The sequence below is a fragment of the Pseudorca crassidens genome, chromosome 10, assembly GCF_039906515.1.
Source record: "Pseudorca crassidens isolate mPseCra1 chromosome 10, mPseCra1.hap1, whole genome shotgun sequence".
NCBI lineage: Eukaryota > Metazoa > Chordata > Mammalia > Artiodactyla > Delphinidae > Pseudorca > Pseudorca crassidens.
In genome coordinates, this window is record NC_090305.1 from 76708684 (window position 1) to 76734572 (window position 25889).

Genomic DNA, 25889 nt, shown 5'->3' on the forward strand with positions numbered 1-25889 from the left:
TCCCGTGTCCAGGGCCCCAGCAGGACCCTCAGGGGCTCCTACCTTCTTCCCCTGGGCAGCTCCCATGGCACGAAGAGGGCGCCAGGCCTGGGGGTCCTCACTGCGGTGCTGTCTCAGGAGCCGGGGCCCGAGGGGTTCCCTGGGCCAGCGCCCCCCGTCCTCCGGCGGCTCATTCTTCTCAGGCACAAAGGCGGCTTTCACAGCTGCTCTAAGCCGGCAGCTCCTCAGACAGGCTTAGGGTGATTGATCCTGACCGAGGGGCCCGGTGTCCCCGGGCGGCCACATGCCCTCCTGGGGTCCCTGTGGCTTCTCAGGGCTTCTCCTGCACCCCCGCCCCTCTCAGGAGGGGACACTGAGGCAGTCGGGGTTGGGGAGAAGCAGAGCGGTCCTCTGCCCTCTGTAGCCGGCAGCTCGGCAGGCGGGTGACCTCTGGCGGCCCGGCGGGCAGGCCTTGACCTTCTCGCCAGCAGACTGGCCCAGACGGTGGAGGCTGCGTGGGGCGGCCGGGGCGGGGGATCGGGCGGGCTTGTGTGGGGATGTGACCTTCAGGCTGCTCAGCCCCATTAATAATAGATCTCAGAAGACACTCGGGGCCGGGGCTCTCCCCGAGCAGAGACGCTGCGAGCAGAACCCTTCATTCACCGGGGCGGCTGTCCAGGCAGGGCGGCTGGTCTGGGCTCGGGCCAGGAAAATACCTGGAGGCCGGCTTCCAGGCTGGGAGCCAAGCTCTCAGCATCCCCCCGCAGTCACCCTCCTCCTCACTTCCACCCCTTTCCCTCTGCTTGTCGCCAGCCTGGAGCAAGATTCAGGCTGGAGTCACAGCTCTGTTCCTCACGTGATTTGACCTCTGAGCCACAGGTTCACCTGTGTGCGTGGGGTCAGATAACCACAGGGCACGGGGCTAGAAGGGAAGGTGGGTGCAGCTGAGGCCCTCGTCTTGTTACAGCTTAAATCAGATCCCGTCACTCCCTGCTTTATATATCTTCCTCTTGACCAAAGCGGACTGACAGGGGTCCCACCCAGTGGGGCTGTGAGGGTGAAATGAGGTAATTCACGTAAAGCTCTGAGCAGAAGATTCGGACGACAACAATTCTCCATAGACTTTAGATGCTGCTGTTATTATGCTGTTAATACTTCCAGTGATTAACTCACTGCCCACCGCCAAGTCCCGGGTAACCAGTTTGATTAAGCACAATACCCTTTCCCAGGAGCTGGGCGGGTGAGGAAACCCTGGCACCATTCCCTTTCTTCCAGCACAGTGCCTGGTGCAGTGATGATTTATGACACAGACGATTTATGAAATGGCAGTTGGTGGTGAAGAGACAAGGATTAGGTATTCTAGATCCAACTTTGCCCATAGAATGGACTCCCCCCTGGTCCATGAGGTCTGATTTATCAAGTGTTGCTTGCCTCTTGGACTTCGTTTCCCACACCCCTATCTCCCCGACAGTTCCTGGTCTTACCACTTTCCCCTTCACCTCAGGACCTTTGCACTTGCTGCTCTCTCTGCCTGAAATGTATCCCATCTCTCTCCCTGACTCCATTTTTTGATCTTTGCATGATTCTTTCCTCTTTATCCTTCAGGCTCAATTATCACCTCCTCAGAGAAGCCTTCCCTGATTCCCTATTACAAAGTGGCCTCCTGGGCTCTCTGTTTATTATTTATTATAGCACTTGTCAGAAACTGAAATGATCCTATTTCTGTGTTTATTGTTTGTTTTCCCTACCTGAATGGCAGCTCCACGAAGGCTGGGACCTGGTCTGTCTTGTTCATCAGTTTACCCCCTGGGTCTAGAATAGCGCTTGGCATGTTGCAGTCACTCAGTAAATACTGGTGGAGCAGATAAATAAATGATGGAGGATTAGATGAAATAGTCTAAGTATGTAGAATGCTTAACACAGCCCTGACTCACCGCGAGTGCTCCCTGTATGGCAATCATCAATACTCTTATTGTTGTTGCTGTATTTCCCCCAACACCTTTGCCCCCTCCAGCCAAGCAGAAGTGTGGTTTCTTCCTTCTGCTGCTTCTCCTGGTCCAGCCCCTGCCTCAGTTGCTCCCCGTTCCTTTTCTCCCTGTTCCAGTCATGGCTGGGTACAGTTTCTGATTTCCTGCAGTAAGCAGAGCACCCACAAAATTGGAAAGAGCAGTGACAAAATTAGCAGTCAGCCAGAGCAGGAAAAATGCCGTAAGTCAGCCCTGAAGATCAAACTCCTTTGTCAGCCATCCCATAATTATCCACTGGCTCAGCTCTTGGTGGGATGGGAAGAGAGAAAAGGAATTTTATACATTTATTAATTTTTCCCCATCTGCTTGGAGTCCTGCTGAAATATGGCTTACGAGCCACACTGAAATCCTGCCTGACTGGAGGCCTTGATGGGCTGAAGGTCTGAAGCCCGGCTCCTGGCAGGATGTGGGTCTGAAATGCAACCTTTGGACCCCGTGCCATGCGTAGGAGGAATGAGGATTGTGGTCCCGGAGCCCAGCTCAGGGCCTGACACTGGGGAGATGCTTGGTACACAGACACACATGATTTATGGAATGACGGTTGGTGGTGAAGGGTCAAGACTAGCTGTTCCAGGTCCAGCTTTGCCTGGTCTCACTGTGTGGCCTGGGCACAGCTCTTAACTTCTCTTTCTTCATCTGCAAAACGGGGATAAACTTCTGCTCCTTCCTGACCCACAACCTTGTGGAGACAAGCAAGAACGGCAAAAGGTGGGAGAGTTTTGAAAAGAGGAGTTCCAAACCTCTCAAACCCAGCCCTCTCCATCATTCCCAAAGAATGATGGTAGACGGTGAGACTCTTAACTCAGAAGTTCTGAGCAGTTTTCAAATGTCTTCAGAGGCATGCGGGAGGAGGAGGCAGGGGAGGGGGAGTAAAAGGGGAAGGGTACAGGGGGACAGGAAACACTGTTTACCTTCGAGTAGTTTTAGGGTAAGTGTTTCTGAAGAGGAGTCTGTTTCCTATAGTGATAGAGATAGACTGGAATTCCAATCTTTATTCTGAGGCTCCTTGGCTGTGTGACTTTGGACAAGTCACTTGACCTCTCTGAACCTCATTTTCCTCATGTGTAAAAGGAATAACAAGGATCCCCACCCCAAGGGGCTGTGAGGATGAAATGAGGTAATTCATGTAAAGCTCTGTGCAGAGCATATTTGGACAACAGCAATTCTCCATAGAAGTCAGGTACTACTATTATGACGCTGCTAATGATAGTGGTGTTAAGTCCACTGCCCATTGGTAAGTCCCAGGTAACCAGTCCACTAAGCACAACACCTTTCCCAAGAACTGGGTGACCGCAGGGAAACCTTACCACCCTTCCCTTTCTATCTTGGGCTGCCACCTACTGGCGGGGATCAGAATTACAGCTACTGGAAAGACCTCTCTGTGGCTTGGGGAACAGATACACCTCCTCCCCTCACGGCCCCATCCTCACTCCGGCGGGAGAGCAGTGGCATGTTGGTGGGCAGGGGGTAGGGAAATATAAGACCCAAATTCCGAGGTCATGAGTACCTTGCAGAGATTCCTGAAGGCTTGTTCACCCCGATGATGAGAAAGTCAGTTCCCAAGTCTTGTCCATTTTATTTCCTGAATATCCCTGAGACTGGTCCCCTTTTTCCATCCTGTCTCCTGGCCAAGCCACCACTCTCTCTCCCTGGATGATACAGCAGCTTCCTCACTGGCCTTCCTTCCTCCACTCCCTTCTCCATACATCAGCCAGGAGGAATTTCTTAAAAACTGCATATCTGATCATGTCGACCCCAGCTTAAATCTCTCACTGTGTCCCCAGGGCTCCTGGGCAAAGTCTGAGACCCTTTGGCCAAGCCCACGGGCCCTTTGGGCTCTCAGCTCTGCCGCTCAGCCCTTGGGTCCCACCCTCTGCCCCTTGCAGGCCTGGTTCATGCTCTTGCTTCACCTGGCATACCCCTCCCTCCCCTCTGCCTGGTGAACTCTAACACACCCCAAGCCTCACCGTGGTTGCTGCCTCCTCCAGGGTGCCTTCCCTGCTCCTGCAATCTTTCCCCTAACATAGTCCTTATCAAGCCATATTGCCTCTCGATCTGTGTGCCTCCTAGACTACGAGCAGGAGCCGTGCCTGGTTTTCTTCACCAAGGTATCCCCGGTAAGTACCCAGTTCCTGACACATAGCAGGTGAGCAATAACTTTTTGCTGAGTGAGGAAACTGACTCCTAGTGGGTAATAGACTCAGCGTTACAGACTCAACTCTCTACAGCTGTTGTTTTTGGACTCTCTGTCCTGCCCCAATCTCAAACTGACCTGGGGGTCCCTACAGTGGCCACAGTGCCCTGAGATGACGTTGAGAGTCTGACGGGTGTTGGCCACTTTGTGATGCTCGCCCCAGCGAGGCCCGGGGTGGCCTCGAGAAGTGACATTTAAGGACATTGCCTGCAGGCAGGGTGGTCTTGTCTCTCAGTCCAGGCCTGTGCTCAGTCCCATCCAGCTGGCCACGCCCACTGCCTCTCCTAGGATGGGTCCCCCAGAAGCTGACTTTGGGATGAGGATCTCATGCAGGTGATTTATTAAGGACTGGCCCCTGGGGGGACACAAGTAAGGGAGTGGGGGAGCAGAGGATGGGGAAGTGGAAGCAACTGAGCAAAGGGACGCTTCCAGGCAAAGTCCCAGCTTCAATTTGAGCCCCCAGGGAACTCTGGAGTATAAATTACGCCTCATGGTTGTCCTGCCCCAAGACCAGAAGCTGGGCTTTCACATTCCCAGCCAGGCAGTCATTAGCTATGGACCATCCCGGGCTGATGTGAACTCTGGCGCTTCCTGGCCTCTCTTCTTTTTTTTTTTTTAATTAATTAATTTATTTTTGGCTGCGTTGGTCTTCCTTGCTGCACGCGGGCTTTTCTCTAGTTGTGGCGAGCAGGGGCTACTCTTCGTTGCAGTGCGCAGGCTTCTCATTGTGGTGGCTTCTCTTGTTGCGGAACACAGGCTCTAGGCTCGCGGGCTTCAGTAGTTGTGGCACACAGGCTCAGTAGTTGTGGTTCACAGGCTCGAGAGTGCAGGCTCAGTAGTTGTGGTGCACGGGCTTAGTTACTCCACGGCATGTGGGATCTTCCCGGACCAGGGATCGAACCCATGTGCCCTGCATTGGCAGGTGGATTCCCAACCACTGCGCCACCAGGAAAGCCCCCTGGCCTCTCTTCTTTGCACCTGGGAGCAAAGAAATTTCAAGTAGCCCAAGGGCAGTTCTCCCAAGAAGAGTGCAGACTGACCAGTCTCAGCACAGGCTGCGAGAGACGACATGGGTGGGGCACCAACCTTCTCGCTGTGCTGCCCTTCCAAGCTCCCTGTCTCCAGGAGACCCTTCCCCGATTCCCTGATTCATCCTGTTGATGTTTTCTTTTCTTTTAATATTTATTTTATTTACTTATTGGTTGCCTGGGTCTTAGTTGCGGCTGGCGGGCTCCTTAGTTGCAGCTTGCCATATCCTTAGTTGTGGCACACGGGGTCCTTAGTTGCACCATGTGGGCTCGTTAGTTGTGGCATGCTGGATCTTTTTTAGTTGCTGCATGCAGACTCTCAGTTGCAACTTGCTGGCTTCTTAGTTGTGGCATGTGAACTCTTAGTTGTGGCATGCAGGTGGGATCTAATTCCCTGACCAGGGATCAAACCTGGGCCCACTGCACTGGGAGCAGAGTCTTAACCGCTGCGCCACCAGGGAAGCCCCCCGCATTGACATTTTCTTCCTTCTTTGAAGTGTTGTGCAATGCAGCTTCTAAAAAAGTACCACAACCAGGTGGTCCTTTTTAAAGAGTGGCCCCTGCTGAGAGCTCTGCCTAGCCCTGTTCCTGGCTATGAACTCACTTTAGCAGTCTTTTTGGTCCTCTTTTAATTTTATAAGGTATTTTTGCTTGTTTTAAAGAAAAAAAATCCAAAATACAGAAGTCGTGTGTGGTAATCATGGACACTGCCTGCACCTTCATCCCCAGAGAGGGTATCTGGCCAGATGTTTTCCCAAACATCTTATATACATATTTTCTTCTTTGACTTCTGCTGATGTGGCTATTTTATCTTATTTAATGTCCACAAGCCCCTGAGAGACTGATACCCTCCCCGCATTTCTCAAAGGAGAACTGTGGCTCAGAGAGGTGACGTGACCTGCTCGTGTCCAGCTACCGGGTAGCAGGGCCAGTGCTCAGAGCCGGGCCAGGCTTTCTGTCCGGCCATGCTGCCTGCGAGGTGTAACTACCCATTAGAATGGAAGTGAGTCAGCTAAGAGAAACTGAGGGGCTTGGTCAGGGTCCAGGGCCTTCAGAAGCACCCTCCCCCCACCCCAGGATTGACCAATTGGTCCTGGGGGTCAGGAAGGAAGGGCACTGGGGTTCAGGGGCAGCCCTTTGTCAGCACGTCAGGTGTGGGAGGAGGGTCCTGCCACTTGGAACAAAAAGGGAGGATCGGAGCAAATCCATTTGCTCCCAGTGCTGTCAAGCGGTACATGGATGTGGGCGTCTGTGTAAGTGGTCGGGGGCGGGGGGCTGCCAGCAAACTCTCCCCTGAGAGTGAGCTACTGTGCTTGGGGGAGGAGGGGCTATGGAACCGGCAGGTGGCTGGCTGGGCGCCTTCTGCTGACTTCCTCAGTCAAGCCTGCTCAAGGCCCTCTGAGCTGGCCGTGATCATGGATCACGACTGCAGCCCCTGTCCCAGCCTGCCATGGCCCCTGTCACAGGTTCCCGCACTCTGTCCTTCTCTACCTCAGGCCCTCTTGGCCCGTTTGAAGCCCTGCCTGTCCCCAGAGCTTGGTAACTGTGAGCCCCACGCCAGTGGAGTGCACAGGACTTCAGCTTCTGCTGTCCCCCTGCTCGGGGCGTTTGCCCTTGGGGCCTGGACATCTTCTCCACGAGCCTTGCAGTCTCCCCGGTACACACTCCAGGAACCCGAGTACCGGTGTTCTCTGCTCCCATGCCTCTCCCAGGATTTGGTCTGCCCCCTGCCCCCCGCCCTTCTCAGAGACCCCAGTCTGGGTCTTACCACCATATCCCTTGGGCCTCACCACTTCAGTGGCCTCCAGCAGCTGGTATTGACATCTCTCGGCCAAGGACTCTCTGCAAAGGCAAGAAGGCCGCTCTTTCCCACACAGGTCAGACCAGAAGGGCCCAGGAATTCACATCAGCCCCAACACCAGCAGCCCTCCAACGATGGCCGATGGGAGTTGGTGTATAAGTACCCCAGCTCCCTCCCCTCTGCCTGAGATCTCTGAGGTGTGTGTCCTGCACCGATTCCTAAGGGTTCCCCGTGGGATTAAGTTCCACTCACCCCCAGCAGTAGCTGAGTCGACAACACACCGCTTCTTGGCTGCCTTCTATTTTCTGTCTTACTTTCCCATCTGCTATGGGTGTTTTCTAGAATCACTTCCCAAATAAACGACCTGCACCTGAATCCTTATCTCGGGGCTGCTCCCGAGGGAACCCACACAGAGACAGCCGGGATGTTTTCCCCGAAGCCTTTCTCAGATCTCCTTGCTTCCTTCCCCTCTCCAGATCTGGATTTTCTCCAGCTCGCACTCAAGCAGCAGGTGAAGACAGTGTTCTCTGCGTCTGCTCCTCTGGCTGTCTCTGTTGCTGTGGATCTTACACCTCACACTGGGAGCCAAGGATTCTTCCACACCTAAAAGTAATCCCTATGGAGCCGACCTCCTTTCTAGCTGCTTAACCAGGTGCTTGAAGCCGTCACCAACCTGTTGGAACTTGTGGCCGAGCAGACTCAGTCTAGACCACCCCAGGGGAAATGCTGCACATCAAGGGGTGGGAAAGTTTGTTCAAAATCATCAAAAGTAAAATTTAATTGTGCTCAGGTACAGGCAGTCCGTCCTGTCCTTCCTTCGGAGCCACAGTCAGCAGTCCCTGAAGGAAAACACACCTGTTCTCTCCAGACAGCCGGCTCCGGAAGGACCCTCTGAGGCTGGCCACCTCCAGGTAGGACGCCTCCACCCAGGGGGGGCTTTGTTTTCCAATGGGGGAAGCGTGCAGGGTACTGGAGGACCCTCAGCACGTTCCACACTTCCGTTCCCTCTCCCGTCTCCTCCTCTGCTGGCCGTCTCCTCCTGTCAGTCTGGCTCGCAGTGAGCCTGGGCTCTGACTCCTAAGTCGGGCAGGAGCACCCTTGGGCCCTGGCCCAGGAAGAGCCACAGCCGCCCTAATATACCTTCTGGGGCACACAGCCCTCCAGCTCCAGCAGCTCCGGCCAGCCGTCGTATTTATTCACGTCTGGGCTGTTCTTTAAGAACTAGAGAGACGGAAGAGAGACATTGACAATGTTAGGACTCACGCCTGCATTTGCGTTGTGCTTTAAAACCTAAATGGCTTCACTTCCTCCTCGCCACTGCCCCATGAGGGGCATGGGAGGGTTGGATATTTCCAGCCCATTTCACAAATGGGTAAACTGAGGCTGGGGAGGGCAACTTGCCCAAGGTTTCAGAGATGAGATCAGGGCCTAGTCACTGCCTGTTTGCCCTGGACAGGGGGCGCTGGTACCAAGCACGTGGGGAGTGGTGCTTGAAGAGCTTTAGCCCCTCTAGGACGTCCCAAATGATAATAATAATAAGAAGAAGAAGAAGAAGAAGAAAAAGGAGCATCCTAGCTGCAAACTATTATATGTCGCATGGATAAACAGCAAGGTCCTACTGTGTAGCACAGGGAACTATATTCAATATTCTGTGATAAACCATAATGGAAAAGAATATGAAAAAAAGAAGGTATAGAATGTGTATGTATAACTGAATCACTTTGCTGTACAGCAGAAGTTGACACAACATTGTAAATCAACTATACTTCAATAGAAAAAGGAAGCATTCTAGCAATTCATGAATGCTTGCTCTATGCCAGGCACAAAGCGCCTTCTGTAATTAATCCTCACAGTAGCCCTAAGAACCGCTCGCTGTGATCATCTCACCTTACAGATGGGGAAACTGAGGCACAGAGAACCAAAGTAACCGCCTATGACTACCCAGTTGGTAAGTCGTGGAACCACTGTGTAATATTAATTAATATTAATAATAAATGTATAAAGAGAATAAAATCAGTTAAGATTGTGTTTAAAATGCTCAGGCTTAATTTATGGAAAAAAGAATGTAAATGATAAAATCTACAGGTGGGATAACTGTGGCTAACCCTTAGGAAGGAAAAATAAATTCTAGATGCTGCTTCTCTGAAACCCTGTTTCCCATGTGGGAGAACAAAAGACAGAATGGTGTTAATCATGTCGGGGGTCTTCGGTTCATTTTTGGGTGATGGGGCGCAGTCAGCTGATCATAGACATCAGACAAAAGGTGGTGCCGGCTCTTCTCTACTTACGTGCCTCCTCTCTGCTGTAATTGGCCCAGTTTTGTTGGGGCTGGAAGCTGCGCTTTAAGGAAAAGAACAGCGCCCGCCCTGCCTCTTCCTAGAGAGTCCTGCCCCTGACACCTTCCAAAGGGACATTCTGGAGCCCCAGGCCCCTGCCCCTGTGTCCTTCACCCAGAGGGTATAAACAGAGGGTCCTCTCCTTTTCTCCTTTAGCACAAGCTACTTTGCACTATTCCTTACTTTTTTAAAAAAAAATTATTTTTGGCTGCGTTGGGTCTTCATTGCTGCACGTGGGCTTTCTCTAGTTGTGGTGAGCGGGGGCTACTCTTCGTTGCAGTGTGTGGGCTTCTCATCGCAGTGGCTTCTCTTGTTGCAGAGCACGGGCTCTAGGCGCGCGGGCTTCAGTAGTTGCGGCATGTGGGCTCAGTAGTTGTGGCTCGTGGGCTCTAGAGCACAGGCTCAGTAGTTGTGGCTCGTGGGCTCTAGAGCACAGGCTCAGTAGTTCTGGTGCACGGGCTTAGTTGCTCTGTGGCATGTGGGATCTTCCCGGACCAGAGTTCAAACCTGTGTCCCCTGCATTGGCAGGCAGATTCTCAACCAGTGTGCTACCAGGGAAGCCCTGTTCCTTACTTTTTAAAAGTAATTTCTTATTACCTGAATATATTCTCTTGGAAACACACACATACAAACCAGGTCAGCATTTTCCAGACAAGGCAAACCCCCTTGCAGCCCACTCTAGCCTCACCCCCACCTCCCTGGAGCTCAGCACGAGGCTTCTTGACTGTCCCTTTTCTGCCTCCCACAGCCCCTCCCCCTCCAGGCTGCTAGGTCTCGTCTGATTATCGCATTGGCTTCCTCCCTGCCTTCTGACTTGCGCCCCTTTCACAGTGCTCCCCATGCACAGGCAGGGAGGCCATTCTAAAAGTATGAGGACAGGAAGTCCTTGGGGAAACTGCAGACCTGGATGAGAAATGCATCCCTGTCACTGAGCAAGCTGGTTAAAACTTCTCTAAGGCTCTGATCCTTGTCTGTGAGATGGGATGGATGCTCATTGTACCTACCTTGTTGTGGGTTAAATAAGATCCTGCAGGTCACTTGCTCAGCCGCGCCTGTACAGAGCAAGCACCTGCTGAATACTAGTCTTTCTTGTTATCAATCTGATCTGTTTACTCTCCCGCTTAAACCTACCATGGCTCCCTATTGCCTCCAGGACAGAGTTCCCTTTCCTCACTGGTCCTATATATGTCTGAATCATTGACCCTTAGCTTCCCGTCTTGGATCTGGGCAGAGCTGAACATTCTCACCACCAGAGGCTGGCCAACTTCATGCTGGGGAAGCCTGGCCAGTTCTCCCAGGTTTTGGAATTGCTCTGAGCTGGGGATGCACAGATGGCGATGTCCTGCAAGGGGTGCGGGGGAGAAGGTGCAGCATTTCCTTGGGGCCCCCAACAGTCATTGACTCCCCCTTCCTCCTGTGAGGGCTCCTCAAACCCCACCTCTGGATGCCTCTCAGGTGCACTTTGCTTGGGCCACCCCTGGGTAGTGACTGTAGCCAGATCATGGACCCCTCCTAACTCCCTCCGTGTACTCAGGGGGGCCCTCCTGTGTCCCCTTCTTGGTGCAAGTTCACCCTCTCCAAGGGAACTTAGAAGGGAACTTGGGGCTCCCCTGGCACAAACCTGCCCCTTTACAGGTTGGGAGACTGAGGCAGGGGGGAAGGAGGGGATCGCAGCGGGGACCAGAAGCTGGGCATCCCATTCCCTGCTCTGGACTCGCCCCCTCCCCATCATGCAAGCTTCACCTCTACATTCCTTTCCCTTTCCTCCATGCCTTAATTTCCTTTCATCCTTTTTATTTTTTTCTCCTTTTCCTTCTCCTTTTGGGTACTTACCTATGGATCTATGTATTTATATATGACCCACCTGGTCAAGCCTGCTTCCTGCTGGGGGACTAGCCCATCAGGCCGCCCTGATCTCCGGGGTGGACGACCGCTGGGTGGCCCTCCTCACATTGCCCCATGTGTCCTTTCCAGGACACCCCAGCCCTTGTCTGTCCATTCCTGGCATTGTCCCCCGCAACTCCCATCCCCCCCTTCACTGGCGCAGGGAGGCTGCGAGGAACTCACCTCCTCAAAGGGGCTTTTACTGTTGAGGTCTCTGGCCCCTAAGAAGACCCAGCTGTCCCGGAAGCCCAGCTGATTTGCGTAGGTGCTGCCCAAGTTGGAGAAGAGCTTCCTGCTTTCATCATTCATCCTGCAGGGGACCAGAGAGGACGGTGAGCTCGGGATAGGAGAAGAGGGAGCGTCTCAGCCCCTTGACTCACCCTCCACCCCTCCTCCAGCGAGGGCAGCAGCCTCTCCCGAGCTCAGGAGAAACAGGGCGGAGTGGCCAGGATGCTTCTCCGAAAGCCAATCCGAGGGGCTGGCGAAGCGTTACGACGGTTTTGCTTCTTTTCGCAAATACAATAGATGTTCACTTGGAAAATACGGAAGTTTACAAAGTAACTAAAAATTACTTAGTTTCACCCCCTTTGACATAATTACTGTAAAATTTTAGTATATTTCCTTCATGTCTTTTTTCCCTCGTGCACTGTGGGATTATACCAATTCTTTTGTAAACTGCTTCTTTTTTTCCTTTTTTTAACTTAATGCTAAAGGGTGAACATTCTTTCGTGTGCTTAAATATTTTCTGCATCAGCATTTTTGATGCAGTATATCCTCTTTTACGTATATATAATAATACGTCCTATATCGCCATACATCATGATTTCTGTCACCAGTTCGCTATCACTGTGCAGGGAGAGTGTGTCCAGTTTTTCACTCTGTGACCACGGCTGTGCTGAACCCCCCAGAACGTCTCTTTGTGCGCTTGTCTGCTTGGCTCCTTAGGAGAAGGTGTCAGAAGCTGGAGCCAGCAGGATAGGAGGAAAAGGACTTGCAGTTTGGAGGTGTTTGATTCGCTTCTCCCCGTGGCCTGGCAGGCGGAGGTTCCCACTTACTTGGTCCCCGGGTCATCGTAGGAGGCCACCAGCACCAGCGTGCCCTCTGGAATTCCTTTAAGGAATTTCACCAGGAGGTTAGCATCTGTGGGAGGAAGGAAAAACGACGTGCTGGTCATTTAGGAGAAAGAAGGCTGGTCGTTCTCATCCTCTCCTATGGCCCTAACGATCCAGGAACGCCCGGGCAGCCTGACACTGAGCTCCATCTGCACAGGGTGAGGCCATCCTCATTCAGCTGGTCTGGGGTGGGTTCTGGAATCTAAAAGTTTCCCAGGCGATTTTGCTTTGCCGCTGGGGTAAGAACCATGGTGTAAGGGCCCTTGAAGGTCTATCCCCACAGGGGACCGAGCACAGTCACCTCTCAGGAGCTCCGCTGCCCCTTCTACACTGTTTAAGATGCACCCAGCCTGTCTGTGCTGACGTTAGAAGGTACACCCACCGGGCATCTCGGGCCACTGAGAGAGAACATGGGGCTTCCACAACTCTCCAGCTTACGTCGAGGAGCAAGGCTCCATTCTCATCTCTAACGCCTGCCTGCACTTGAGAGATCTCTGGATTGAACACAGAGCAGGTCTGGGGACAGCACCTGGGGAGGCGTCAGCGTGTAGCTTGCCTCAACGACACTGATTTCTTTTCTGTTGTGCTCATTTTTACGGTCACCTTCCATGCATAAAAAAAGATAATGGCTTTCTACTTAGGGCAGTGATATAATTTCCTTTTAAGATATATTTATTTAGGTTAAAAAAAAGTGAATGAGCTGATTTAAAGGAACACACAAACAGTGCAAATAGTACTCTGGATAAGGCATAACTTATACAGAGGGCTCTTGAACAGTGGAGGAAGTATGGGCAAGATTGGCCTGGTGGGCAAAGCAGGGGCTACATCTGTCAAAGGAGAATAATTAATAGCCCTGCTCAGAGCATTTCTGTAAAGCTCAGATGTGACGATGACTCTGGGCTTGCAGTAAGTGCGTCATAACAGAATTACAATTACTAGCAGGACTGGCTACATAATTTGCAGGGCCCAGTGCAAGATGAAAATGTGGGCCTTTTGTTGAAAAATTATTAATAATTTCAAGATGGTGAAGGCAGAGCATCAAATCAAGTTTCTTCTAAGCAAGGGGCCCTGTGTGTCTTTTCTGCTCACAGCCTGCGTGCCCATGAAGCTGCCCTGATTCTTACTATTCTGTGGGTATCCCTTGAATTCAGAGGAAAAATCGAGTCCCCCAAGCAAGGCCAGCCACCAACTTGCTCTGTAACACGGAGGCCTCCAGTCAATGACCACAGCAGCCCTTGAACTCTTGAGACAAAAGGTGGGAGCTCTGAAAGTACCATCAATTTGTTTGAGCCGTCAGCAGATAGCAAGAGCCGGCTCTCGTCTGGAATGGACAGTGGATGTTTGGAAAAGATGAAGTGTACCTTCTGATAACTATCTTCTCACTTCGAAAAGTCATCTTCTTTTTTTCGTCTTCTGTGGGAAGGGGCGACTTATTCTCAAAAGGCTTCTGTTTCTTGTTCCGCATCAGCCATGGTTACGTCCAAGTTTAGGGTAAGGCATTATAAAACTTGGTTTATCTTTTAATTTTTTTCCCTTTTCTTTTTGACAGATGACCTCCTTGCTTCCGAATCACATGGATGGAGTGAGGGAAGAGGGAGGGGAGATGAAGCTTCCCTGGGCTCCTCCCCCAGCCAGGCTGGGTCCCCCTTCCCCCGATTACTGCAGGCTATCATTTAATTCTCACATCCAGCTTATGAAGTGGAGGTCTATGGCTACCTCTGTTTTATAGATGACAAAACCGAGGCTCAAGGGATGTCACCTGCCTCAGGTCACCCAACCTGAAATCTCTGACTCCAGAGATGACCTTTACCATAACCTGGTCCCAGGCCACCCTGGACAGAGAACAAATGAAGGTCCCTGCCCTCGGCCCATGGCCTGTTCCGCTCTCTCCTCACCCGTCTCCAGCTCTGTCCTGTACCAGGAGGGGCTGTGCATGCCTGCATGTGGACACCCACCCTGCCTGTCCAAGCTCTGTCATTGCCACCCTCTCCTCCAGCAGCAGCCGTCCCCTGGCCACCCCTCAGTCCTATGGCTGTGTCTGTAGCGTGGGGGGCACACCTCCAGCAGCGGCCGTCCCCTGGCCACCCCTCAGTCCTATGGCTGTGTCTGTAGCGTGGGGGGCACACCTCCAGCAGCGGCCGTCCCCTGGCCACCCCTCAGTCCTATGGCTGTGTCTGTAGCGTGGGGGGCACACCTCCAGCAGCAGCCGTCCCCTGGCCACCCCTCAGTCCTATGGCTCTGTCTGTAGCGTGGGGGGCACACCTCCAGCAGCAGCCGTCCCCTGGCCACCCCTCAGTCCTATGGCTGTGTCTGTAGCATGGGGGGCACACCTGGAAGAGGTCTGCACGGGCCCTGATACAGGCTCCAGGTGGGCACGTCCTCTGGCCCTGCAGACCCTATCTGTGAGGTGGGACTCGGCTGGAAGACGGCCGTCGTGGGAAGCCCTGAGCCCAAGACACAGTCCCGGCTCCTGTCTCTAAGGATGCCGTCACCGGTCACCTTCTGAGCACCCTCCCCCGCTGTGACATCTGGGCAGCAGACTTCCATTTCCCCCATTTCAGCCCCTCCTTTGTCTGTAAAGCCAAGAGGGCTTCCTGCTCTCTGCTGTTTGGTGATTTCTCCCCTTCTGGGCTCACATATTTAGGTGGGTGCAGTGAGGTAGGTTTTCCCTGGAGACGGAGGCAAAGGTGGGAGATTGAGGATAGAAGAAAACAGCTGATTGGCAGCAGGAGGGCCCTTCCATTCTGCGAGGAGCTTCTGGGGTGAGGGGTCTCATGCTCAGCGCCCTTAATGCCCGAGCCCAGAGCTGGCCCTGTGATCGCGGGGACACAGAGGGATACTGAGTCGAGCCGGGCGCCGAGAAGGAGGCTGAGGTCAGTTCATCTATCCTGGCGGAAGCCAGTCTTTGCAGGGCCCAGACCTCTGCTGCCTGCAAGGGGCCACCCTGCTGCTTTGTTGCTCCTGCTGAGGCTCCTGTGTTGGTGGGGGGCTGGGTCGCCGGCTGGGCAGCAAGTGGCATATTGGGCCCGGGACTGATTCCACCACAATTTGGAAGATGTCTCAAGCCTGCGTGAGAGTCCTGCCTCCACCCACAGCTTTGCCGGGTGGCCTGGCGGGGAGCAAGCTGCTGGTGGGGACTTAGGTATCCGGGCCTCCAGCCCAGGTGAGTCGGTGCCCTGTTGCTGGGCCGTGCTAAGGACAAGGAGAAAGTGACTTCCTGAGTAAGGGGTGTCCATGGGTACAGAGCAGCTCAGAAAGCATGTCTAGGTAGAGAGAAGAAAAGACAACTGCAGAAAGATGCAGAGAGCTTGGCGCCTCAGAGCTGTCCTTTCTGGGCCTCGGGAGGCCTTGTCCTGTCCTTGGGCTCAATAGCAACCTTGCGGCTTAAAAAAAATACCTTCTACCTAGCAGAGCAAACTGGGCCACATTCCCTCGTCCTCAGCATTTCAGTGCACATGTGCCTGGCCTCCCATTGCCAGCAGCAGCATTTCTTTGCCTGAAGGTCTTCTCCGGCCTCCACATCCTCCTTTGTACCCTGGGGCGGGCCAGAAGCGTGGGAAGTGCCAAGGAATAGGGGTAGGAGCACCGCGGCTCCCTCGCCCCTCGGGGTGTCTCAGGGGCACATGTTCTACACTGGCTCCCCGCAGCGATCGTGGCTCCGTAACGCTCTGCACTGGCTGCCTTCCTTTCCCCGGCTCACTCCCCCACTCCCTACTGACATTCCCTGAGATCACCTCCTTCCAAATAAACACCGCACTGGAATCCTTGCCTCAGGATCTGCATCAAGGAGTGCGCAGTAAGACAGCAGAAAGGAGTTTCAAAGGCGGCAGGACGGCCCCCCCCACACTGTGCCGCCTTCTGATTGGGTCCCTGGAAACAAGAGCCAAACTCCCAGCACCCAGATAGCCTCTTGCCACAGGAAGGAGCTCAGCCCGCCCTCGACTTCAGTGCCAACAGTGGTGCCTACCTCCAGAGTACATGTCGAAATATTTCTGTGTCATCACCTTTCCTGTGGTTCCTAAGGGATAAGAGAGCAGAACTATTATTTGCCGTAGCACGTCATTCTGTCTTTCATGTTGTGGAGAGTGGCTACTCTGTAGTCTAAGGTCTAAAAATAGAATAGAATAATAGTGGAACAAAATTAGGTCCTGTAGAAAGCATGCAGGACTAAATTAGGTGCCCAGTAACCATTGGGCTGATCTGAGAGGTACTAGCACATAACAGTGCAAGGTCTCTGGAACTGAATGGAATCCAACCAGTCTGGGTTTGTGTTCTGCCCTGCCACTTCGTAATGCACGACTTAGCATTTGACCTCAATTTTTGCATCTGTACCATGGGCTGTGGGAACTAAATGAGATGTATTTAAAATATATGCATGTGAGATAAATCTTACCTATAAAATAGTAACTAAAAAAACTACAACCATCATTACTATTCTCACCTAAACAGGAACTCTGCAATTTGAGTGCTCCAACTCTTGAAAGCAAAGGGATTTTCAGTGGGCTGAAGTGTACTCAGTGTCCGGAGTCCAGTAATCTGGATTGCCTTGGTGGGCTTTGCAAGGCGTACAAATCCTACAGGGAATCAGGTGTTCTGGAGGAAAATTGCAATTCTTACCTTTGGCCACTGGATGGGGGTGTTGCAGAGGGGATGGCGGCTCTAGTTTCACCTTCACTGCCCCCTCCCCCAATTCAGTTGGTAGATTTGATAAGAGGGTGGCGACAGGGGCCTGGGGAGTGGCAGCTCTCCTGCGGGGTGGGAGCAGGCTCTCACTGCAGTCCCCCGTGAATTCTTGGAACCACTAGTGTCCAAGCCCGTCCAGACACTTTACCTGGGGCTCTTGGGAAGGAATCTATGAAGCCGGTGAAAGTACTTTTGTGATCCTGTGCATTTGCTGATTTTTCTGGAACCGGGGGTGGGGGGTGGGGGGGGGCAGAGGAGGTGTAGTTTGAACAGTTTCTCAAAGGAATCCCTGCCATCTAAAAGGCTGAGAAGTAGCAATCCTTTTGTTGTTCTGGCTCGTTATGTAGATGAGGACCCTGAGGCCCTGAGAGCGATTTGTTAGACTTCCCACAGCTGGCATGCAGTAGGCGCTGCGCATGTGCTTGGACACATTTCTAGTCTAGCGGGTAGTTTCGCTGAGTGATTAAGACCTGGAGTCAGCCAGAGCCAGGTTCAAATCTAGATGATTCTATTGGCTGTGTATCCTGGGCACGTTGCCCAGCCTCTCTGAGCCCCCATTTTTTTACCTGGAGAACAGGGAAACTGAGCATCGCTGCCTTCTAGCATCGTGATGACGATCAGTGGAATAGCTAGCACGCAGTAAGTGCTCGATAAATATGAGCTCTCCGTGTCATCAGCGGTTGTTTTTATCTTTGGGCTTTGCGAGGGATGGGGAAGGAGGCCTCCGTCTGAGCCCATCTCCTGGGAGAATATTCAGGCGTTTTCTCCCACGGTGGTCCATTTGGAGGAAGAGAAGCCCAGCAGGTTTCAGCCCGGTCGGCTGCAGCTGGAGCCCTTCCCTGCCCTTCCCACTGTGGAGTGAGTGGAGACTGGGTGGGACCGTTGATGTAAGTGAGGCTGCTACAGTCTCCTGGGGCCTGGCGTGCTGGGGGTGCTCTGAGACCGTCTGGAAGGGGCCAGCAGCAGGGGGACTCAGGCCTCCCTCTCCTCTAGACTCTGGAGGAGGAGCGGCCCCCCCTCAGCTTCCTGCCCCTCCTGGCCCACACCCTTCCTGGACTCCCAGGTAGTTGGCCAGAGCTGTCCTCTGACCCCTGTCCGGCAACGCTCCTCCTTTGTTCCAGGCTTTGACCTCTCCCCTGACGCAGCAGGCTTTCTTGGCAGACGGGAAATGGGTCCTCTAGGAGCAAAGGGCCAGGGTTCCAATCCTACCCTGTCACTTCCTAAGTGTGGTTGTGTGGTCACACTGCACACAAGCTTGAACCCTTTTTCTCCCAAGTGTCCATTGTGCCCTTTTTCCATCTGCCCTGACCTTTGTCCCAGGAATAGCTCTTAGATCCAGGCAAATAGCCCCTGTTCCCCAGATGATGTAAGAGCTGAAGGCAGACAGGAGGGGCTCAGCTGGGGCCACAACACCTGGTCCTTCTCGGCCCCTGTAACCTACCCCCTCCTGAAACATGTCCCTGTTCCTGGCTTGGCCTGCAGTTGGCTTCCTGTTCATCATCTGCTGGAGATGCAGGCTTACGGAGACTGTGGGCCTCCCTGGGTCTCCCTGCCTCTAGCCTCCCTCTTCCAAGCTAGAAGAGGTTTCAGGAAGGCAGGGCTGGGCCAAGGCCCTGCTCAAAGCCTTTCCAAGGCTCCCTATTTTGCTCTGCTTCAGGTCCACACTTCTTAGCAGGACACTTAGCCCCTCATCCTCTGGCCCTGCTGGTCCCCCAGCCTCACCTCTCACCACCCTGCTTTTATGTTATAGCCAGAGAGAGCCTGTGTGGACCCCCAAGCCCCTCTCCTCCTTCTTCCTTTCCCTGCGCCCTGCACAGTGTTGCCCTGCCTGGAAGGAGCCTTCCTCTTTTCTCCTGGTCAACCCCTACCATCCCTCAGGCCTCAGCTGACCATCACCTCCCTCTGGAAGCCTCCTCCCCCGACTACCTCTGCTGCCAGCTCTGTGTCCCGATCCCAGAGCTGTGTTTCCTTTTCCTTCATATGTGCTCACCACCTTCTGATTTTTTTGTGAACTTCATGGGCGCCCACAGGGGCTTGTCAAGCCATGGTCTGTCCTTCTAGTTCACAGGTGACCCCCAGAACTCCATACAGGGCCTGGCCCACAGTAGCTGCTGTCACTCTTTGCTGAATGAGTGAATGAAGGCGTGCACTCAGCTTGAAATCTCACATTGTCCCCTATGGTTTCATGTGTGTTGATTTAAGCCCAGACAGGGTCACGTTTCATAGGAGCAGCGTATCCTCCTGAGATGGGTGCACCTGGCAGGGACCTGGCCATGACTGCAGGGCAGACCAGCTCTTTTAGACCTGTTCCCACAGGCCAGCCAGGCTTCAGAGCGTGGTAGGGGCCGGCGGGGGGTGGATCGGCAACTCACCGTTCACCAGGGCAATGTTCAGGCCTCTGCCCACGTTGTTTTTCACAGGACTCATGATCCTGAAGAGAAAGAAGAAAAACAAAATACAACAGTTGGTCCCGAGTGTGGAGTGAACACTCTAGAAGCATCAGGAAACACACGGAATTATTTGGGCCATCTGTTTTCTCCTGGAAGCGAGCGGTGGGCTGGATTCTCTGAGTCTCTCACGGTACGTTGGGACCAGAACACTCTGTCCAGGGAAGAGGGAGGGTCCCTGCCTGGGGCTCGGAGGTGCTGGAGGCACGGTCAGCCCATGTCCCTAGGCTAGGTGGAAGGCAGAGCCCAGAAAGTTGGTCCCGTCCTGCCATGTCTGGGATCCCCAAGTGGAGCCCAGCTGTGTTCCTGCGGCCCAGCATCCTCTGGTATCCCTGGGAAAAGTGTACTTCTCCGTCTCAGGCCAGGAGGTTCTCAGCACTGACCTCTCTCCCAGGCCTGGACAAGCCAGTATCCTGTGGCCCTGGTCACAGTGATTGGGCCAGTGTGGTCATGTGACCCAGGCCAGCCAATGAGCCCCAGCCCCGGGACTTTTGCGGGGTTAATTCAAATGGGAAAGCTCTTCCCAGTGGGGTCCTAGACAGGGCTATTATGTCAACCCAGCTGGTGGCCTCCCTCCTTCACCACATGAAGAAGTCCATTTTCAGTAGAGAAAACCGAATCTAATGACAGAGGAAAGCAGAGCTGAAGGTAGTGTGAGAGGGAGCCCTGATGACTTGGTCTGAACCCCTGGATTCAGCTGGTGCTGGAGCCCACTGCCTCTGGCCTTTTGGGTACGTGAACCAGTAGGTTTCCTTTCTTTGCCTAAATGATTTGGATCTAGGTTCGGAATCCGTACTAAAACACCTGTCTCTGGCTTCTTTTGTAGGATGAACTTGCTGTCCCAGGGACTTTACTACCTAGAAAGCCTGGTATATAGTCTTTCTCCTGCACCTGGGTAGAAGCCCTGGCACCTGCTGCATCTGGGCCTTGATGCCTGGACCTTGATCTTGAACATTCCCCTTAGACATCCCCCGTCATAGGAAGCCCAGCAGCTTGGCTCTCAGACAGACCTGAGTTCAAATCCTGACTCTACCAAGGGTTAGCTGGGTAACACTGTCTGAGCCTCAGTTTCCTCATTTTTACAAAGGGGAGGATTATCGCCCCACCTCCAGGAATGCTGGGGGATTGAGGGAGACGATGCTGTAAGGCGTCTAGCAAGGTGATGGCAGACTTGCAAGATGTTAGGATTATTATCATGTGTGACCCACCCACCCAGAGTAAAAGGAAGCATGTCGAAGGTGTGGTCTGGTCTCTAGGGCCCGCCCTTGAGGCCTCTGAACTTGCTAATGAGTGAATTAATGAAAGAAAAGAAAAGAAACGCCAGAAACTTACATTTGGCCTTCAAAGCACACGGAGGGGCCCACGACGTTGGCGGCCCCGCTGGTGATTTTAAACGCAAAGAAGTTGTCTGGGCAGGATTTGCTGAGGCCACACTTGGTCTTCACCGGGTGTGAAGCTGGGGACGGAACAGAATAGCTTTGGTGGCGGCAGCTAAGGAAGGGGCCCAGGAGGAGGAGAGGGGCAGGGACAGGGGGCCTCCTCCCAGGGATGCCTTCCCTGACCACCTAGGTCTGCGGATTTGCCCCTTTCTGTGCTCCCGCAGTGCTTCCAACAACCCCATCAAAGACACGGGACGCTGCGTGTCTGACCGCTCAGCGTTCATTTCTGGGATTCCCATCACAGCCCCAGCCCTGGCACAGCTCCTGGCTGCCCGCAGACCTTCAGTGACTGTGTGCAGAACAGTGAATGGTGGTTAATGACCCGAGTCACCGTGATGAAGGGATTCTCTTGAGAGCTTTCTCTTGAGACATGGCAGCCTTTTGAGCTCACAGAGGCCCCTGTTGACAAGCTCCTGGGGGCCCAGCATGGTGGGTGGGAGCGCTTCTCACCAGCCAGGTTCCCTTGAGCAAGTCTTCAACCTCCTTGCAAATCTGCTCCTTCATCTGTGAAATGGGCCAATGATGGTACTTCTCCACTGGGTTCTTGTGCGGGATTAATGAACTCAGGTTAATGCTCAGGGCTTATTGGCTATTCTTCTTATCACTCATTTCCGGAGCACTTACTTTGGGTCAGACCCTGAGATTCAAAGGGACGAGGCAGGTAGTTCTGGAACTTCCCTTCCGGGGCTTAGCACGGTCCCTGGAACCCACTGAGGACTCAGTATGTGGGACCTCTGATTATCGTGGCTGCTATTAAGACCTGCGTCCTCTCCACACGGCCCTCCCAGGGCGAACTCTGGAGGCCTGTGAAAGGCGGGAGAGGCAGATGCGCCCCCAAGCACAGCCTCTGAAATGTCACCCACACTTTCAGCCTGGCAGGTTCTAACTTATATTCATGCATGTTGTTTTAACACCACCTGACAGTTCAGAAGGTGCCAGGAGGGAGAACTGGGTAAACAGGGAATTAGAGAAAGTTCACCTGCAAAGGGAGAGCAGTGATCAGGCAGCCTTTCTCTCCTTCAGCTCCCACGCCAGGCGACTGGCTGAGCCGCGCCAGAGTGCTTGGAGCAAACCCACAGGCTTCCCAATAGACGCTGGCACACGCCAGGGCCTTGCTGCCTGCTAGGCACTGTGGCAAGCCCTTTGTCTTTACTGTCTTGTTAAATCATCCCCATAACTCCTGTGCCTGCCATATAGGAGGCACTCCATAAATCTTCACTGAATGAACACCTAGAGCATTTGGGCGGGTCTGAGCCCAAGCTGGGGGGGTGATTAGGGCCTAGAGGGAGCCCTAATGGGAATCAGGAAAAAGCGTCCCTCTGGGGGGCACAGCCCACTAGTGCCAGGCTCGGCAAGCCTGTGGTGCCTCAGAGTGGGTGATGGTGCCCCTACTTAGGAGCGAATGCAGCCTGCACCAGGGCTCCCCTGGTGGAGTGGGCGGCCCTGAGGATCTGAGCAGAAAGCCCATCCTAGGCTCTCGCTCCCCACCCCGAGCGCCAGCATACAGGCCTGGTGGGTGTAACCAGAGCTCCAACTGGGACACCATCACCAGAGAGTGAGGGCCGGGAGTGGAGACACCCCCTAGTGGCTCAGGAGAGGGATGGCTGGAGATGTGGACCCGACAGCCCTACCCCTCCCTCTGGACAGAACCCCCCCCCCCCCAGAGTGGCTAGTTGAGGGTGAGGCTGGGAGGGGTCTTCTTCTCCTATGAGCCTTGGGGCTCCACCTCCGCCCCCCTCCCCCCAGAGAGCCCAGTTTACTTTCGAATCCAGAGGTTTTCACCTTGCCAGAGGGGCTGGGCCAGGCTTCGGGGACCACCCTGGAGTTTGCCCAGAGCCTAATCAACAGCGGCTGAGTCGGATAAACCCCATGTCAACAGGCCGGCTTAGCAAGCTTTTCCCAAATTGATTTTCTGACCATCCAGCCTTCACGGTCAAGCTACTGGATGAGGCGGGGAGGAGGCCCAGGGGTCTCAGTCACTGGGAGGCAGGGGATTTGCTCTGTGGGTTTGGGTTTCAGGGGTTTCCTAAGCTGCCCAACCCCTCTGGGAACCCAAGAGGCTATTGCTCAGGGCATGGAACTGAGCACCGGAGGGGAGTTGCCGTCAGGGAACTCGGGCGACTTCAGTAATCTGCTGTGTGACTTGCCAGAAATCTCTCCCTTTCGCTTAAAAGTGCCAACTGTAAAATGAGGGAGTTGGTTTAGATCAGGGTTGTCAAACAGCTTTCCTCTTCAGTGTTAACGGATCTACTATTAAAGGTTTAATGATAAAGCCTTGAGGCTACCTGTGGGCTTGGAGGGAAAGAGTGTTGGGATTGATTGGTGATGTCTACTGTGGGAACCGGTGAAGGTGAGAGGCAGCACGTGTGCTTGGATTTGCCTTCCCCCCAGCAGGTGACGTCTGAGTGTTTGTTCAGCACCAAGATGCTGTGTGACAGTGTCTACTTCACAGTGTGACTCAGGAGGCTTCGGTGAGACAGGGTTCAGGGTGTGGGGTGAATGGTTTGTGTTGGTGCAGTCTTTGCTCTCTGTAATTCCACAGTGCACAGGGGCTCCCATGCCCTTTTCTGTTCTTTTTAAATATTTATTTGGGTGCACTGGGTCTTAGTTGCGGCACGCGGGATCTTTTTTAGTTGTGGCGTGTGGGATCTAGTTCCCTGACCAGGGATTGAACCCGCGCCCCCTGCATTGGGAACATGGAGTCTTAACCACTGGACCGCCAGGGAAGTCCCCTCCATGCCCTTTTCAGTCAGGGAAAGTCCCACTCCCCCCGAGCTGCATCCCCCTTCAGTCACCACCGTGTTGGTGTGGAAAGGGGGACTCGGAGGTGCTGTCTCTTGTAAGGAGGTGTTGAGAGGGTGGGCTCTGGATTAGATGGGGAGGTTGACTGCCTCCCCGCCACTTACAGCTGCATTGCCTTGGCCAAGAGATTTCACCTCTCTGAGCCTCAGTTTCCTCATCTACAAAATGGGGATACTTATAGCATCCACATAGGGTTGTGGTGAGGATTGCATGAGATGCCTGTGAAGTTCTGAATACAGTGTCTGGCACACAGTAGGCACTCAATCACTGTTACTATTATCATCACCATAATTGTCCCTTCCTTCCACCTTCTCTGTACTTCTCTGCACTGTTCAGACGTCTCAGCACTCCTGCTCTCCTGGTGCTCTTTCCACTCCCCACACTTGCGTCCCTGACTCAGCAGCCAAGTTCTCCACTGGAGCCCCAGCATACCTGCCCCTAGGCCTTTGCACAGGCCAGTCTCTCCTCCATAAGGCACAGCTAAATAGCCGCCTCCTCCCTGAAGCCTTCCCTGACCCCTTTCCATTGGAAGCAGGCGGCCCTCCTGGAGCCCAGGGCATGTCGCCCCACCTCTCTTGGCACATATGGCCCTTCTGCCCCCTTAGACTATCAGCACCCCCTTCTGTTTGCCTCTGGGGGCCCCTGTGGTGCTCAACATGGCCCTGGTACTTTGGAGCAGGAAACATAAGCCAATTCTGGGGTCACTGAAATGATAATAAGCACAGCCTGCATCCTTGGGGCTCCCAGCTGGGTCAGGGGATGAGAGAGGGGGGCAGGGTGGGTGCAGTCCAGACTGCAGGCTGGGGGTGCTGTGGAAGGGAGAAAGTTGAGCCCCCGCTATGAGTCCGAATGGCTGAGAAGGGGCCACAGGGCTGGGGGCTTTGGAAGGCACCATCAGGCCATGGAAAGAGTGAGCTGGGCAGACTCTGGGAACCAAGGTTTTTCTAGAACCTTCAGGGCTGGGACTAGAGACTCTGGAACACCTCACCCTAAGGGCTGGGGAGTGGGAAGAAGGGAATTCAGGGAGGTGTTGGCCTGGCCAGGCGCAGTCCCTGTCCCGTGGCAGGGGTTGAAATGAGTTGAAAGTCCCATCTGGTCTGGAAGTCCTCCCTAATTTGCCACTGTCACCACTTCTCTCTCTCACGCGCAAACACACACACACACACACACACGCACATACACACAAAGCGTGCACACATGCACACAGACATATGCACATACACTTACACACGTGCATAGACACACATGTGCGTGCATGTGCACACACACGCACGCACACAGAGGACTCTCTCATGGTTAAAAAGAAGCAGACCTCTGTTGTGAGGCCCACTGGACTTAGAGCCTGACTGTGTGTGACCACGTGTGAGTTTTCTCCTCTGGGGCTCGGCCTCCTCGCCTGCGCAGTGGGGGCCATCACACCCACTCTCGCCGGCTGTGGAGAAGAGCCAGTGAGAGGCGCCGAGAGCCCTGGCCCCCGGGAAGGACAGGATGGTGTGGCTGTCACTTTTCGGGCCCGGAGCATCCCTTCCCGACTCCCGCAGCTCCGAACATCTGAACAGGTTTCACGTCTTAGCTGTGCTGCGTCCTGCTTATTTCTGCAGTTCTACGTCCGGTCTCCCACCAGCTGAGTGCTAAGTCCTAGAGGACACGGCCCCCAGGGGACACAGAAATGCCAGTGGGGAGCGGGGGAACGCTCCTTTTTGGGGGACACCCACACTGACACACTTTCCGTTTGGTCCTTGAGAAGCTGTCCCCCTACCCTTGCCTCCAAGGCCCGAGGGGTATCACGTGTCCCAGGCTGAGCCAGTTATAGCGTTACATTCGTCTGGAGACGGAGCCCTTCTAGGGGTTGATATGTGGCCCTGGGGGAGAGAGAAGCATCTTGCAGCTGAGCTGCAAGGTGAACATCCAGAGAGCTGGTAGCCACCATGCCTGCCTGGGAGAGAAAGCTGCCCATGGAATGAGGTTAAACAGCAAGGAGCAGAGCCCAGGGACACAGAGACAGACTCTGGGGCCTTTGTCGGGGCCCCTAGATTCAGCCACACCTAAAGTCTGATGCCATGGGCTTCCCAATGACCTGACTCAAAAGACATCCCATTTTGCTTAAACCGCTTACAGTTGGGTTTGTCACTCCCGTCTGAAAGAAGCCTGCCCAAT

At 53.9% G+C, this 25889-nt stretch overlaps 2 protein-coding genes across 5 annotated transcripts in view; both read right to left on the reverse strand.

The window, feature by feature from the left end:
- FAM107A (family with sequence similarity 107 member A) overlaps positions 1-443 on the reverse strand; it is a 78350-nt gene extending 77907 nt beyond the window's left edge. Inside the window, exon 1 of one of the 3 annotated variants that reach the window (XR_010947090.1) lies at positions 43-439. Coding sequence is in view for 1 of the 3 variants with exons in the window: in XM_067754968.1 (XP_067611069.1) it covers positions 43-66 (24 nt within the window). In the remaining 2 variants the exon portion in view is untranslated. Of the gene's footprint in view, positions 1-42 lie in introns of all 3 variants that reach the window. The other 2 variants (XM_067754972.1, XM_067754968.1) reach the window with 2 other exon arrangements.
- The window catches only part of FAM3D (FAM3 metabolism regulating signaling molecule D), a 93164-nt gene that overhangs the window by 25071 nt on the left and 42204 nt on the right, over positions 1-25889 (reverse strand). For both annotated transcript variants that reach the window (XM_067754967.1, XM_067754966.1), the window contains exons 4-10: positions 20824-20947; positions 19417-19475; positions 16329-16379; positions 12305-12389; positions 11433-11559; positions 8170-8250; positions 6997-7070 (exon numbers count right to left, since the gene is read on the reverse strand). In XM_067754967.1, the coding sequence (XP_067611068.1) occupies positions 7023-7070; positions 8170-8250; positions 11433-11559; positions 12305-12389; positions 16329-16379; positions 19417-19475; positions 20824-20947 (575 nt within the window). In that variant the 3' untranslated portion in view covers positions 6997-7022. The remainder of the gene's footprint in view (positions 1-6996; positions 7071-8169; positions 8251-11432; positions 11560-12304; positions 12390-16328; positions 16380-19416; positions 19476-20823; positions 20948-25889) is intronic.